The sequence below is a fragment of the Danio rerio genome, chromosome 1, assembly GCF_049306965.1.
Source record: "Danio rerio strain Tuebingen ecotype United States chromosome 1, GRCz12tu, whole genome shotgun sequence".
Classification (NCBI taxonomy): domain Eukaryota; kingdom Metazoa; phylum Chordata; class Actinopteri; order Cypriniformes; family Danionidae; genus Danio; species Danio rerio.
Genome location: NC_133176.1, coordinates 50,430,463 through 50,448,053, shown reverse-complemented (window position 1 = coordinate 50,448,053; position 17,591 = coordinate 50,430,463). Strand labels below are relative to the sequence as shown.

Genomic DNA, 17,591 nt, shown 5'->3' with positions numbered 1-17,591 from the left:
TACTGTGATTATTATTGTTGTTGTTGACTATTCATTAAAAGCTAAAGTGTGTTTAACTATTCGGTTTTCAATTCTAAAAGTAACTCAACACAAGAGTTTCATTAAAGCTGTTTTTGATAGGACTTTATTTACATTCATGTATATGTCTGTAAGTCCTCTTTAACCTCTCATTTCACTTTAAACATTTCCTTGTGACTCTTGTAGCTTTACTGGTAACTTATCTACATGCTAGAAGCTGATGAAATCACAGGCCAATACCTATCGTCAGTGCTAGATTGGGTGTATTCTAACCATAATCATAACCTTTGTAAGAGTCTCTCACTTTATTATTTTATTAAGGCCTATTTAAAGCAGGACACGGGTTATCTGCTGTGTTGCAGTGATGAATTTTACTTTACAGTCTCATTTTACTAAAGAGCCTATATATGTAGACAATAGTATTCATGCCTTTAGTTGGTAACATTGGTAAATTGACATAAATAGTAGGAAAAACAAATACAATTGAAGCCATTGGATACAGGTTTCATGAGATTTTAAAATATCTTATTTTGTGTTTTAAGAGATTTGACAGCTGTAAATCAAGGTAAAGTCTATAAGGGATACAGCTGAGGAGACTAAACTGCAATTCAATGCATAATCCTTTAATTCAAGCCTTTCCTGCGATTGCTGAATTTATTGCAAAATCAAGTAAACCCCACAAAATTTTGCAGATCTCGCATTTTTCTGAAATGGTGCGGATTTCCCGCAAATTTAGGGTCTAGGCACTTTCTATGATGTCATAGCAACACGGACTCACCCAAAACAAGGGTCATATGGAGACTTAAATTATTTAATTACTACTTCACAAAATGTTTACAGCAAAAAAAAGTGTTAAAACTGTGAAATTTTATAAGAACTTAGTGAATATTAAATATTATTAATTTCTGTTTTTAATTATCTTATTTTATTAGTATTTTTTATTATTATTAATTTTCCTTGTGTATTATTGTACTTGATGTCATCTATTGTTATGATTAATATGATTGTATTATTAAACCACTAAAATAATATTTTTTAAAAGGAGGCCATGTGGACTCAAACAACCTCGCCAAGCCATGATTTTACACACATCATGATCGTAGGTGGCAGTAGGCCTACAGTATATACCTTTATGCTGGTCTGTAACTCGGCAGGCAACTTAAAAATATAAAAACACAATCAGAAAAAAGAAAGAGTAAATCCAAAACAGCTCAAAACAATCAAAGAATCTGTCGATTCAAGCAATTTCTTGGCCAACGGGAACGTCCTGATAAAGAATTTTGTACAGCAAACAATAGAAAATGGAGACAACTGGAAAAAACACTTTGAAAAACTGTTTAGTAAAATAAACAGTACAGAACAATATATAATAAATGAACCTATACAGAGCAAATATTTGGCAAATACTAAAATCTGTTAGACAATAACAGAAAAAGAGCTAAGAGATAAAATACCTATAAAAGTTCTACAAACAAAAAAGGCAAGTTCAATTCAATTCAATTCAGCTTTATTTGTGTAGCACTTTTACAATGTATATTGTGTGCAGGTGGTCCAGACAGTATATTAATTTATTAAATTATTAAAAATATATCACAAATTCCAACTGGCTATAATGAAACTGTTTAATTAGTTTCTGAGTGTTGGTCATTTTCCTGACATATGGAATAAAGAATTTAATAGCACCCATATTCAAAAGTGGAGACAAATCAGACCCTAACAATTACAGAAGCATCTGTGTGTGGGCAGTAATCTGGAGAAGCTGTTCTGCAGCAGCATCAACACCACATTAGATAAAATAAATCAGTTATTAGAAATGATTTATTAAAACTATTATGTTTAGAAATGTGTTGAAAACATCTTCTCTCCATTAAACAGAAATTAGGAAAAAAAATAAAGAGGTGGGCTAATAATCCAGGGGTTTGGGGGGGGGGGGGGGGGGGGGTAATAATTCTGACCAACTGTGTGTGTGTGTGTGTGTGTGTATAAATAATAAAAAAATATTAATCAACAAAGCATTAAATCTACCAATGAAAATAGATGATTAAATTTGCCATTGAAACCTATGCAACTGCAAACATATACAGTAAGCTGGAATTGGGTGTTCTAACCAGTTACCACCAGCTTCCATAACACAGCTTGAGCTGGTATTAGCTTGATTTTCCAGTAATAAAATCCTCTAATAAAATAAAGTATCTTGCTTTTTGATTTTTCAAAATCTTTTAATGTCTTTATATGACAGATTCTTTAAATTACTCAGCTGATATTATTCAACTGTGCGATTCCAAGGTAGGACCAAACCCAAATTTCTGACATGCCAAAAATAGCATCCGACTGCTGATCGCCAGAGGTTTATCCAAACCTCTTCCCCCTACAAAATAAATGAAAATCGGATGAAAATCGCAGCTGTGTGTTCATATTATGCTAACTTGATAGCTGGCTATCTGCCACAAAACCAGTTAATAACGTTTGTTTTATCGTGTAAATCTCTGTTGGAAGTTCTACATATCTGTCCTCTCATCCGTGTCAACAAGAACAGAACTCAAACACCACATCTCTCCTTTCTCCCAGTTACTAGTGATGCTGATGCTGAGCAGCGCTTTCTGTTTTAGTATTGGTTTACGCTCTTTAGGGGCGTGGCTTATGGTAAGCCATATTAGCATTAAATACCCCTTGCAATTTACTAGTAATAATAATTTTATGACTAGTCAAAACTAATTTAAAGATATTTGCAATGTCACTAGAGATATCTCAATCAGATTTTTGACAAGGAAAATCTTTTTTTTGGAAATATCTGCATTCAGCTTTGTGACAAGGTAGAATGTAATTGCAGATATCATAACATCCAGACTACCCGCATTGCCAAGTCCCGCCTTTTTGTGGGCTTGCTTTGCATTGTCAGTGAACGTTTTTTTATATTATTAACAAGAACCAGCATGTACAGTTTTATACAACAAAATCCATTTTCATTTCCTAACAAGAAATGAATAAATGAGAAAAAACTCTAAATGTATGGCTTAAACTAAATTAAAAACTCGATGCATTACACACACACACACACACACACACACACACACACACACACACACTGAATGAAAGAATGAAAGTTTGCTCAGTGTTTGCTGCCATCTAGTGGTAAAATGACAAAACCTGAAGATAATTTTAAATATTTGTTTAGAATCTTGCCACACGTGCTTCAATAACTGAGGTTTTAAGTTTTATTTAATCTGTTACTTAGCCTACATTTTGCAGCTGTTATTATTACTCGCTACACACTCTATATTGTTGTTGTCTATTTTGCTATATAATAAGTATCTGCCTATGTCCTTTGAAATTGTTGCAATTCCACTACTAGAATTATAGTTTGAATACTAATTTATTATTATTTATACTATAATTATAGTCTTATACATAGATATGCACATTTTATATATTTACTATTATTAACCTTTTCAAATACAATGCGTTATTTTATTCTATATTATTGTACAGAATTTGTACTGTAATAATAATATGGGATTCATTCCTTTTTTAATTAACGTTCTTATTCACTTTTAGAGGCTTCTGCTGTACATTATTGTTTACTGACAAATCTCTCTTTAAGAGATCAGATCTGGAGCGTCTCCACCACTTCACAAGGTGCATGGAAACAAACATAGGGCCTATCAAAACTGTAAAATGAAAGATTCCAGCACTACTTGTGATAAAGGATATACATTTATTGATGACAATACATCTCTTTTATATAATAATAAAATATTCAAAATACGTTTTAGCTTCCTTACTTTTAAGTTACTGGAGTTTTTCACACTAAAAACGTTCAGCAAATGCACTGCAGATAGATATCTTTAAATATAATTGTGACACAAAACAGAATAAGAGATATCGCGAATTACCATTGCAAATATAAATGCATCTTTTAGGGAAATCTACAACATCATTAGAGATATCTTCAATTGAGTTTTGACTAGTCAAAATATATTTAAAGATATCTTAAATCTGATCTCTAATTGTCATTCTGACAAGTCAAATCATAAATATCACTCATCAAAATATAATTAGAGAGATTTCTTTAAATATATTTATTGGATAGTCTGAACAAAAGTTTATTCCTGTACCGCATGGTGTTACCATATTGCAACAGATATTTGTTCATTTTGTTTCTTAAAGACCAACGATCTAATTTTTTGGTTGGAAAGAGAAGATCTTAGCTTAGCCAGTGATGTGCTTTGGTTAAGTCACATGACGTGCAGTGTTTTTCTGTAGCACGATTTCTGACAAAATGGTGTTTATTGAGAGTAGTTGATATTGCTGAATGCAAATGTAAAAGTCAATAAAAACAAAGGATCAAATTATGTCAGATCCACAAAAAAATGTGAAACATCACCAAAAAAGTTATCAAATTAGTATTAGTAAATCGATCAAATGAAGCTATGTGTTGCCAAATGGCAACACTGTCCAATAGATTTTGCAATATTGCAACAGCTTAGCTTGAGTAACCCCATCGGTCTAACGCCACCCAACCTGCTCCGAGATGGTATCGATCTAGCAACTTTCTGCATGGGAATCGGGTGCTCTACCAAGGAGGCTAAAGACCATGGCCTCTAGCTTCTGTCGCTAGAGCACCTTTAGAGGTCAGAGGAGTGAGGTTTACCTGCACAGCACTCACTAGCTGGCCTCCGTTACACTTGCTAGCAAGCCAAGGTCAGCTGTGATCTTTTAAGTTAACAATAACAACGTGAAAGCTAGTAGTATACTGTTGATTAGTCATTTGTTAATGGCATTTGCATTATGGATAAAATCTCTTTTTTATTGGCAATATTACTTTTGAATAGATGAATACAGGGAACTGTGTATTAGCGAGCACCACCATGTTCTATGGTAAGTGAAACAAGAAAAGGACAGAACTGACTCTTCCTGCAGATATAAGTGAGGATGAGATGGGTTTCAGTGACCATGAGAATGATGTAGATTGGACATTTGATAAGAGCAGTGATGAAGACAGGTCAGGTAATTTAGCTCAGAGGCAAATAAGACAGGCAAAGTACAGTATAATAAACATTGTTATCTAGTAGCTTTATTCTAATGCATCTGGATTTATTTGCATAGATTTATTTGCTATATTTACCGGAGAAAACATTTATATTCACTGTATGTTGTATGATAATACAAAATTATGTTTGTTTTCAATAATATTCAGCAAAAAAAAAAAAAAAAGAAATCTATTGGAATATGAGTTATTGGAACATATGTATAAGGTGTCATTTATAAGTTCTGTCTTAAAGCTTAAAATACTGCAACACCAATTAAATAATTTCAAACAACAAAATGATTAATTATAAGGAAAATTCTAAGTTAGATCCACTGTTAGACGTTTTTTTAGTACCTTAAAAAATGTTTTTCCAAAAAATATTTTTACAGCACATCAAGTTAAGTCATTCTAAGAAAAGAGAAACTGAAATATTTTTTCATGGATTTGTCATAATGCGTACTGGAGAGTTCAATGCTGAAACGGCTTGCCACAGTGAAGGGGAAGACACACACCGCGGCTTTAAAATGGCTGTTTTTGTCGTTTTGTTGTTGGCAGTGATGCCCCTTGATGTTGAACCAGCCACGACTGGTCTGCTGTTATTTTCACTTAAATATAGCTACTCTTTTTAGGATATTTTTTAAATACCGAAATTAAATTAATCGACGTCATTGTTGTTTCTCATGCTGCTTATATAGCCTACTTATTCCATCGCCTAATAATGGTATAAAATGTCTTAAAGGTTATGCCTGTTATGGTGTGTGTAGGTTATTTGATCTGTTTATGGCCTCCCAGGCGTAAGCGAATACTTTCGGTTCAGGAAAAAAACCTCCTGGCACCGCCTTCAGTGTTGACAGATGTAGCTGACAACTGACCGATGTTGTGGTTGTGGATCTCTACCGGATCTAAAATGATAATATATTTAGATCATAACACTGTTTTCTTCTTTATTTATTCTCTTTCAATACAGAAAAACACTCCCTCTACTACATATACACAGCTTTATCCAGACCTGTCAATCTGCCGGGCATCCATGAGTTCACTGCAATGGGTTTGCTTGATGACAGACAGATTGACTATTACAACAGCCAAGATCAGAAGAAGATTCCTAAACAGCACTGGATGAAAGAGAAAATGCAGGAAGATTACTGGGAAAAAGGCACCCAGTCCAGAAAGAGCAAAGAACAGTGGTTTAATGTGAACGTCAACATTCTGATGGACCGAATGAGACACAATAAATCAGGTGAGGGATGGTTATCTGTTTTACCCTGCATACACACTACTGGACAAAAGAACAGGCAAATCAGCATATTGTAGTGATGCCAAAATTTCAGATTTCAAAAGCACATGAATAATTAAGTTTAAGTTACATCCCAAGTCTTTTCTGGCTTTAATTTTGGATGCTACCGCTTTAAGATCATCCTCCATGTTGCCTGTATTTATTTTAAATGTAAAATCAATCTATTGCAACTGACGCTATCGCTCTGTTATAAATCTAATGTAAACCCCCCCCCCCCCCCCCCCCCCCAGGTTGCAATCCAATAGGTAAAAAAATGAAAGGCTGATGCTTTTTGTTTGGATGTTGCATTTTTACGTAACTATTTTTTTAATCTTCTGTAGTTATGGATAAACAATGGTAATTTAAAAAGTTTATTCAAATTTATTAGATTTTTGGAAATCCCCAAGCGACCTCCTCTCATTGTCCTGCGACCCCCACTTTGAGAACCACTGACCTTGGAGACCGGCAGCTTGAGTTCATATTAAAGGGCTCTAAAAACTGTGTCTGTGCCCTAATTATGCACAGGTATGATAACACCACCTTCAGTAAGTTATGATGAAATACTCACAACTCAAAAAAGTTATCATCTAATTAGTTTTTTGTAAATCGATCAAATGTACTGTATGTGTTGCCTAATGTGCAATATCGCAATAGCTTAGCTAGCAAGGTCAGCTGTGAACTTTTAAGTTGTAACAATAACAACGTGAAAGCTATTAGTATACTGTTGTTTAGTAATTTGTTAATGGCATTTGCATTATGGATCAAATCAAATTTTTAATGGCAATATTACTTTTGAATAGATATGAATACAGGGAACAGTGTATTGGCGAGCACCACCATGTTCTATGATAAGTGAAACAAGAAAAGGACAGAACTGTCTCTTCCTGCAGATATAAGTGAGGATGAGATGGGTTTTAAAAGTTTATCAATGGTTATTAATAAACCGGCAGCTCGAGTTCATATTAAACGCCACTATAAACGGTGTCTGTGTCCTTATCATGCACAGGCCACAGGTATGGATGAACGCTCATTTAAAGTGGTCTGTCTGAAATATTTACTCTAAAGAAATGTTTTGAACTGATGTTAGAATGTGTTAGTTCTATAAATTGATTCGTTTTTGGTTTAATTATATGGTAAACGTTATAGCCACTCGTGGTTAGCAAAAGTAGCCGAAGCTAATGTTTAGTTAATGGTTAACTGAAGGGATGTGAACAGAGCATGTTGTAGTGATGTAGGCATTCAGAAATATGCATTAGATCGTTTTCTAAACACCTCCTTGTTAAGTAATTGTTACATTTGTTATGAATGTCAGCCAGATTAAGTTTATATGGGGTATATTTTTGTAGTGATCCTCTTCTTAAATGTTTTTGAAAGCATAACACTCCCAAAATATTTAATTTGAATAGTAATAAGTGATAGTAAGAGTTTAATGTTTTAATGCAGGGTTTTTGGTTTTAAAACGTCCTAATTTGCTTTCTCAATAACTTGAGGTTATTAAATGAGCAAAAGGGAAATGTATTTAATTCTATATTGTTTGCATTTCTTTTAAATATGTTATGTTAATATTATTAAGTGTTAATATAAATGCTGATGTAATGTAATTTGGAAAAGGTGTGAAAGAACGTGTTATATTGATTTAATTATAATGATCTGCATATTTTTTTCCTTTATGCTAGTAGTTATATATGGGGGTAAGAAATGATTTCTTTTAATATTTTTTGTAATACTTCAGCATCTCAAATTAGGACCAATACTGTGTTCTAAGAAGTGTTTTCAAGTGTATTGAGTATTTTTGTTTCATGTATTAATGTCTTTTGTTCACATAGAAATTCTAGTTACATTGCATTGAGTAATTTGAGTATTGACTGAAGTGACACATTTTAATTTCATCTTATCGAGATACGCTTGGTTTTTATTCCGGAACACTTTACATTGTGTTAGCTTTAAAAAAAAAAGTAAATATCTTTGTTATATTAAACTGCACTCAGGCAATCCTATAACATGTCTGTCTCCTTATCATTCACAGTTTTGTGCATGATTTGGCTTGTGCCCGTCCAGATTCCCTTAGGTCTGGAGCCGGTAACATAGAGGAGACCTTTTTAAGCATTGAAACGTTTGACCTGTATTGTTTATATCTTTACACCGTTATATCTGTGTAATTTTTGCTTTAGATTTTTTCACCTCAGTTAAATTGTCTGTTTCAGATCTTCATGTTCTTCAGTGGAGACATGGTTGTGAAATTGACAGTCAGGACGATGATGTTCGGTTTTCTAAAGGCATTGATGAGTACAGTTATGATGGAGAAAACTTCTTGTCTTTTGATGATGCGGATTCTCAGTGGGTTGCCCCAGTGGACGCAGCTCTTCCAACCAAGAGGAAATGGGATAATGTGCCCATCCTAAATCAGTACACTAAGGGCTACCTGGAAAAAGAGTGTGTGGACTGGCTTAACAAATTCAGAGAATATGGAAATGAGGAGCTTAGAGAAGGCTGTAAGTAAACATACAGTATTCATACAACCCAGGCTCATTCTGATTATGTACCATTATATAGGTGAATTACCAACCTATGACATCGCACGGGTTCTACCCTGCATACCAGTTGCAAAAAAAAAAAGGCCGGTTGCAATAGGAAACATATTGTGTTGTGCTGTATGATGCCAAAACCGAAAGTCCAAAAATAAAGAACTTAAATTTTACTGTACACCTCAATGCTTTTGATGCCAACTGCAGACGTCTTTAGATAACAGCCATCAGAAGAGCTGAATGGAGTGAGGACCTAATTAGAAATGCTGGACTCTGCAGTTCTCAGTTTATATCAGGTAAGTTCACGCTATGCTGAATCATACACATCACTTGTTTTTGATAGCAGCAATGATTTCAGCAAAAACAGTTAAATATTGCTGAGTGCTGAATGCTAAGAATGAAGTGTAAAAGTTCACATACCCTGCTGTACAGGTGCAGGTGTTTTGCTTGTTGATGATTAATTACCCAGGCCTTGCACAGTTCTGTCTTTTTCATTGGCTAGGCAGAACCTCGGTTTTTAGCACTACATAGTTTTGAATCTGGTAATCATGGAACAGTATTTCTTGCACATATCCACACAGAACAACATTGTTGGCATCCAAAGACTTGTAGGCCTTTAACTTCTCTTTTGTTAAAACACTTGGAGCTTCAATGAGATTGTATATTTTGGGCTGGATGCTTGGCCATTTCGTCTTATCCAATATCCGTTAGGAGGGTGCTATTGCAAACAGACGTGTCAGATGAACGCGCTCACTTTAACGTTAATTTTGCAGAATAACTGTGCTGATCACTGAGTGACAAGCTTCTAAATTAAGCTGAAAGCATTATGTAAACAATATATATACTGTGTAATCAATATAACTTATTTCTAAGACAACAACAAACTCTGTACCGCATCGGATGTCATTCCCTCGCTGTAAATGCTAGATTTGATATGATGGAGAAAACTGTAAATGTTTTTTTCTGTAACCTCGCTGCACGCGCATCGTGAATATTTACAAACCAATAATTAGTCTATACATTTCTGTTGAGCACCAAATACATGCCAGTAGCAATGTTTTGGTTTTTTTTTGCAGTTTTTGTTTTCACGAATCCACCAGAGGCCGTTGCGTATATATGCTTTTTGTGATCTCAATATTATTTTGCGAGTGCCATCCGTGCCTGCTGTTCTCATGTAAATCCACCAGGGGCTGACTGACGGACTGATCAACTGACCCTCCCCCTTCATTCTCTAAACCCAACCGATAGTGTTTTCAAAAACAATCCAGAAAAATCAAAGCCCTTGCGACAGTCAGATTTTTACCACGTTTTCAGATTTTACCACATTCGCACTCTATTATTTACTTGATTATTTTCTTTTTCGTGATCGCGGTCAGCTCTGCTACACCTTACAAGTCTACCAACGTACATGGCAAGCCACTGGACAAACTGACAACAGCAGGAAAACCACCCATACGGAGGTAAGCAATCAGATGATAAGCGAGAAAAGAAAATGCATTATACCACCCCGTAACGTTTGAAATGCAGCCATACGTTCCTCTGGCTACATCATTTATGATCTTCAGAAATGTTTATAAGGGTACGTTTTCAGAATGAGCCTATGTTGCATTCATTTGGTTAGCGTTATAGAATGAATTGATAAAAAATTCTACTTGTATTTTCAGCTCCCCCAGATGTTCATGTGTTTGCAAGGAGCATTATCAATGGCAAAGCCAAGCTAAAACTCACTTGTCTGGCTACTGGATTCTACCCCAAAGATGTGTATTTGACCATAAGGAAATACCGCATGGCACTGCTTGATAAAGATCTAGAATCCTCAGGAGTTAGACCAAACCATGATGGGACCTTTCAGCTTAGAATGAGCACTTACATCTACGAGGATGAAAAAGCAGAATATGACTGTTATGTGAAGCACAGAACCCTTGGAGCACCAATTATCAAAAAATGGGGTAATCAAAGCATACAGATTCAAAAAGCATGACAAAACCTGGGAACTTACAATTTTCACTTTCTGTTGTCAATATTTAAAGGAACAGCTCACCCTTAGGTGGTTCTAAACTTCTTTTGAATATCTTTCTTGTGTTAATATTATTTGTGATAAAATTATGTTAGAAAGGTTGGGAAAAACAGCCAATGATGTCCATATTAGGAACAAAAAAATGTATGGAAGTCAATGGCTCCTTTTCCCCACAACATTAGTCATTTGTGTTCAACAAAAGAAAGAAACTCAAACAGGTTTGGAACAAGTGGAGAAGGAGTAAGACTGTCCCTTTTAATAAAATATTTTGTAAATGTCTAATTTTGCATTTGTTTAGATGGGAAATGCAGCGATTGCTCCAAGGTGACTTTCCTTGGTATGATTGTTGGAGCAATAATCGGAGCAGTGTTTGTGCTGACAGTCATTGGCTTGGTAATTTTGGTCTTAACAAGGAAGAAAGGTGAGTAGAGACTGATACAGTAGATTATTAACATTTTCTTTTCTCTTTTTTTTCCCCTTTTTCCTTTTTTAACCCTACATTTTTAAATTAAGTATGTGAATTAAATAATAACACGACAGAGTGTTTGTTGCAGAAGTTTAAATTATGGCTGTCAAAATTTGTGCGATAATGCACTCGATTCATTTGAAATATTTAACACGTAAAAAAATGAACGCAGTTGCAATTTTTTTATTTCCTGTTGTGGCCGACGTGCTTGTCATGCAAAGAAATATGGATAAGAACAAGGACGCGCTTTTAGAAGGAAAGTCACTCTCATTCAGCAACATATTTTTCATGCCACGTGACAATTATTGGACAAAAATATGAAGTAAGGACTGCTGGAAGAGTGTTGTTTTAATGGAATTTGATACTGCATGGCAAACAAAAAAAAAACCTCCGCATTTTGGGACTCGGTGGTCCTTTAAGATAATCAAAAATCGCTGCTTACATGGTAGACTCTAATCAGAGTATTATCTTAATCATAAAAGTGAAGTATTGGTGTCGATGTAAATGTACTCAGTGAAAGTGACAGATGATGTCGCAAGCTGTCAAAGACAGCCCATTCCTCTGCCTTTAAGTTGATTCCATGCGCCTTCATATGTTTTATTAAGTTTGACGTGTTTCCCCCATACACGCAACTTTTGTAAAGTGTCTGCTTCACGTTGTTGTGTCAGAATCCTTGCTTGTAAAATAAAGCCATACTTTAGAAAGCTTAGTTTAAGCAAACGCTTAAATAAACGCGATCGTGCCTGTTGATGAATCTGAAGGGATCCCTCGCTCACCGTGTGCACTGTACTGCACCCACTGTCTGTGCGTGCGCGTGTGTGCGTTACCTAGCAACAAGAGCAAACGCCTGACATCGCTGACTGTCCAAAGTGTCTTTAAGGCATTCTATATGTATTCTATAGTCTTTGCGGTGTCCATATCCCTCAAAGCTGTTTATAATTAAATGTTTAGAGATGGTGTGACCAAAGTCCCTGAAAGAAGTTTGTAGTCTTTGGTACGTGCCTTTGAGGTACCCCTTGGCCACATTGTCACATTGGCCACAATGTTAAGGAGAACTAAGCAAAAAAATTTCTACTTTATAATTAATGTTTTCAACTCGCAATACAACTTTACAATGAGTACAATTGTTTGTATTCAATACTTTATTATTATTATAATTTTCCATATTTGCAATGCCTGTATTTTGGATTTTTTTTGTTGTCCATTTAGAATCCAACACCCAAAATCATTTTTGTTTGTTATTGGCATTGATTCTTTTGAAATTCAAATGGCACTTACATGCCTGTGTTTTTATTTCTGTAATAAATACGGCGTTTCGTGATTAAACATGATTAATTACAAAAAAAGTGTGATTAATTAGTTATTTTTTAATCATTTGACAGCCCTAGTTTAAATATATAATGCTGAATGGATGTACTCAGGATAACATTACTGTATATTGGGTTAAATCTCTTAATCTGTCTTAATCAATGTCTTTCTATCCAGTTTCATTCATTGTTATTTTTGTATCTGTATTAAAACTATTCTTAACTGATTTTTATCTGTCACGCTTTAGCTCCCAAGAAACCCTTTTACAAAAACGGTAAAGGTCCATGTATCTTATTCCCAAAATGTAATCAGTCCACAATAAGATATTTCATGTTTCTTTAACATGAAAAGAGTGCAGTTATCTAAACACAATTTATAATAGTTGATGTATGTCATTTTAACATATCAAAAAATATATATTATTTGCAAGTTTTCTTTTTTTAAAGCTTCAGCAAACCTGAATTGTTTGCTGTCATTGATATATTTTAAAATGCACTCTTTCCAGGTAACAGTGCCTTTTTAGAAATGTGCCAAAATTGATGTGGAAAGACTGCTTTTCTGTGTACTTAACATTGTGAAATAGTGACAATACAACATTTAACTGTGAGCGTACAAAGTTTCTGATATGTTTGTTGATGGTGGACTTATTACAGGAAATAAGGAATGCTGTATATGTGTGTTTTTATTAATGCACTAAAATGTAAGCGCATTATTAAATACATCATGTCTTCAGGCTATCTAAACTGATGTGTAAAGCCTTGATGACACAACATTTGTCCATTGTCACTGCTTATTTCACTGTTGTTGTTGTTGTTGTTGTTGGGCTGCACACATTTTTTGTGGAATCATTTTAAAAACAACAAAGTAACATCTTATGTACAGCACACTTTGACATTTCAATGTTTCTCGGCAGGAATTGGGGATAATGATCCAAGTGCAATACCGCTAAATAATAATCAACACATTGAACCATCTGGTAAGTAAACTTTAAATGTTATACTATTGCAGCAAGAGTGTTCTCACTATACTGTTGTCATGATCACCAGCGATCTAACCACCAGAGGTCGCTAGTAAACACTTATACACACATAGGGCTACAAATCTGCTTGTAAATGGACCACATATTCATATATATGTCATGAAACACACACACACAACCGGTTCCTGATCCTGACTGATTGCATACACACAGCTGATGCTGCTCAAGTACTGATTACACACACATGTATACAGCTTACATTGAGACACTCATTGAGAGTCTTGTTATCTGCTATAGTGACACTACAACGCATTTCCTTTGTCTGCCTTTGCCGTGTTTTTGATCCTTTGCCTTGTTTATTTGTTTCATCCTGTTTACTGCCTGCCTTGTGACCATCTGCCTGTTAATTTGACTTCGACTCTGGATTGCCCTCATACATCTGTTTGCCCCTGTATTGACCACTGCTTGCCTGACCATTCTAATGAACCTGCATGTGGATCCTCACCTCTGTTGTCAGTGTCACACCCCTGGTTACAACTGTATAGCACATTTCTGTTTTTACTATAGGCTGCAAGAATTACAGGTTGTCCTTCCCAACAGCGTTTTGCAAGACACTGTTCAGCTTAAAGTGCAATTTAAAGGCTTAACTAGGTTAATTGGGTTAACTAAGTTAGGGTAATTAGAAAAGACAAAATTCTTAGGGGTCTAATAACATTGACATTGCAAATGTTTTTGTACAAAATATTAAAACTTCTTTCATTCCAACCAAACTAAAAGAAACAAGACTTTCTCCAGAGAAAAAAAAAGATAGAAAATACTGTGAATTTTTCCTACATGTTGAAAATTAATAATACCTAAAAATAATTACAATTTAAAAGGAACGCTAAAAATGTTTGCTTTTAACTGTATGTGATCTAAGGATCACAACAGGGGAGGTGACAGCAGTGTGCAAATTGAGTTACTGCTCCCACTTCTGATAGTTTTACTGAGATATGCAGATTTCTTTTTGAATTGTCTATTAAATAAGCTTACTCCATTCACCCCTCTAAAACGTAAATAAATAGTGCTTTTTAATGCTAACAGACTGCTGTGGTCGACAAAATTGAAAGTAAGCCATGATATGGGCCTATGCTATTGAGCTAGCAGGGATAGGAAACCAGTGAGAGGTTGAGAGAAGACTTGGGAGTTTAATGGGAATATTTTGATGGGGGTCCAGACTGCAGTAATGTCCAGAACTGCTCTAGGGCTGTGATGTATGTACATCGATGTACTGTTGGTAGATATTTTGCCAAAGTTCAAAAGTGATGTTTACTTTATGGAATGCTACGAATATAAATTTATTTCAAATGTGTTGTGTTGGTGTATTATAGCTGCAGTTCTATATATAAGTACAAATTATTAGCATATAATAAATGAATAACATGTTTATGTTTGTATTTCAGTGAAGGAGTCCAAAAATAAACCGACAGCTGCAGAAGGACAATCTACTGGTGGAGATCTGAAAAGTTAAAGTCCGATTATTTTGGAAGATTTGTATTGGCAGAATGACAGTTAAATCTGTTGACAGTTTTCTGAAAATCTGGTTTTGTTTATTTATATATATATATATATATATTTGTTTTTGCCTTATTTCTCCAACATCTAAAAGAGGAAAGTAGACACATTTTCAATACCAGTTTTAAAAATAAGCACTTTATAGCAACCATAAAAGTAATTCAGAGCTTGTCTGATGAAAGTATTATAAAATGATCCTCGACGCTCCATAAAAAGTAAAGCATTCCTTTATACTTTTTGGTTTCTCACTGAATTGTAAAATGATGTTGTGATTGTTTTATTTTAGTTGCTTAATTTAAATTTCATTCTCGGCTTTTATATATATATATAATGTTTGATCTAATATTTCTTCATGATATGAGATGCATCAGTGTTATAATGTATATATTCATGCTGTTCATTAGGGGCCTTAAGCTATTTCCTAAATGTGGTTTATTCCATTTCTGTCATTTACTGTGTTTTCAGAAACTGATGAATACCACTGTTTTTACTGTAGTGGCCTCTGATGTACATATTATTTCTAGTGTTTCTGTTTGTCTGTTAATCTGTACATTATTTTTGTCTCAATATGATTAATGAGGTAAAGTTGGCACATTCAGACTTTCTCCTTGATAATATAGTTTCAGAAAATTGCTCTTTGCTAATTCTAAATAGTGAAATGATGTTAGCAGCCAATGAATATAAAAAAACAACATTGCTCACTGTCAAATAAATAGTGCTAATGTTGTTTTAAAGTCTTACTTACATGTGATTTCAAGTCAAATAATTATGGTAAACAATATAGGCAGCATGTCATAAGTTGTCACTGAACGAATGCATGGATATAACACCAATTTTACCTCAATATGTAGTTTTGCCTTTGTTTAAAATCTGAGCACCTTGTGGACTTTTGCACTTTTTTGTTAATATTAAGATGACAGTACAAAAAGGATATTGTGAGCATTACTGTTATTGACTGTAATTAAAAACTAAAGTGTATTTAACTATTCAGTTTTCATTTTTCAAAAGCATTACACTTTCGAGATGTTTCTCAACCACGTTCCTGGAGGACCACCAACACTGCACATTTTGCTTGTCTCCTTTGTCTGTTGCACCCATTACTGGTCTTTCAGTCTCTGCTAATGAGTTGATCTGAATCAGGTGTGTTTGGTTAAGGAGACATAGAAATGTGCAAAGCTGGTGGTCCTCCAGGAACATGGTTGAGAAACACTAGAGCATCTAAAGGAAGGTTGAAGCTGTTTTTCGGTTGTTTTGGTAGCACTTTATTTACAGTCAAGTATATGTATACTGTAAGACCTCCTTAACCCTTCCTGTAGCCTGTACCAGCCTATGCAATGTTTCACTTATTTCACTTGACACTAAACATTTCGTCTAAAAGTGTTTCTGTCTGTAACTAAGTGTTTCAAGCCTTTATGAGTTTCTTTTTTTGATGTTGGATAACCTCTATAAACATTGCCATCTGTATTAAGAAAAACAAATCAGTTACAGGTTTCACAAAATCTTTCCTCCATTTTCCTTCAGCTTAGTCCCTTTATTCATCAGGGGTCGCCACAGCGGTATGAGCCGCCAACTTATCCAGCATATGTTTTACACAGCGAATGCCTTTCCTGCTGCAACCCAGTACTGGGAAACATTAATACACACTCATACACTACGGTCAATTTAGTTTTTTGAATTCACCTATAACAGATGTCTTTGGACTGTGGGGGAAACACGGGGAGAACATCCAAACTCCACATAGAAATGCCAACTGCTCCAAAAGAAAATAGTAAAAGGGTGAGTAAATGAAGACAATTTTCATTTTTGGTTAAACTGTCCCTTTAAGTGGAAGCACTTGGACATCACTACTCCTCGCTCCCTCAAATGGCGCCCTTTTAAGGTTGTTACTATACTTAGGATATGGTTGCGGCTGGAAGTTAACGAGAATTATTTACAGTTATTACACGTGATTCTATGGTGTCCATTACGTGAGTCGTAGTTGGGAAAACTTAGAGCGCAGTGAATGAGAGAACATCCATACAACAAAACATTTTTACAATCTTATTTGCTCAAATGTTAAAATAAAAGCTCCACGATTATGTTATAAAGTCTTTCAGAAGACCGATGACGGTAGAAAGAACAACCTCAAATTTGTTGTCCTGCTGCATTAGAAACATTTCAAAAGTGGTAATTCTTTTTTTTTTTTTGTCATTTAAAGCAATGATATAATACATACATAAATACATATAAATGTTCATACGTTTTTTAATATAAAATATTAAAAACTTTAAAGAGTTTAAGATGCTGATGACCGGTAAACGCGTCATTTTTTTATTTATTTTTTTATTGCATAGACTAACAATAGCATACAAAAAATGAGGAATACAATGTTTACATTTTTTTACATCGAAAGAACAGAGAAAAAAAAATAAAAATTAAA

At 34.6% G+C, this 17,591-nt stretch overlaps 1 protein-coding gene across 5 annotated transcripts; it reads left to right on the top strand.

Moving 5' to 3' along the window:
- The first annotated feature begins 5,381 nt into the window (after positions 1 to 5,381).
- Positions 5,382 to 16,150, top strand: mhc1zda (major histocompatibility complex class I ZDA). Of its 5 annotated transcripts, none has more exons than XM_021476735.2 (8): positions 5,518 to 5,768; positions 6,015 to 6,287; positions 8,528 to 8,815; positions 10,513 to 10,797; positions 11,164 to 11,286; positions 12,887 to 12,913; positions 13,553 to 13,615; positions 15,061 to 16,150. In XM_021476735.2, exons 2-8 carry the CDS (start codon positions 6,092 to 6,094, stop codon positions 15,126 to 15,128), a joined length of 1,050 nt encoding a protein of 349 aa, XP_021332410.1. In that variant the 5' UTR covers positions 5,518 to 5,768; positions 6,015 to 6,091; the 3' UTR covers positions 15,129 to 16,150.
- Positions 16,151 to 17,591: the final 1,441 nt, after the last annotated feature.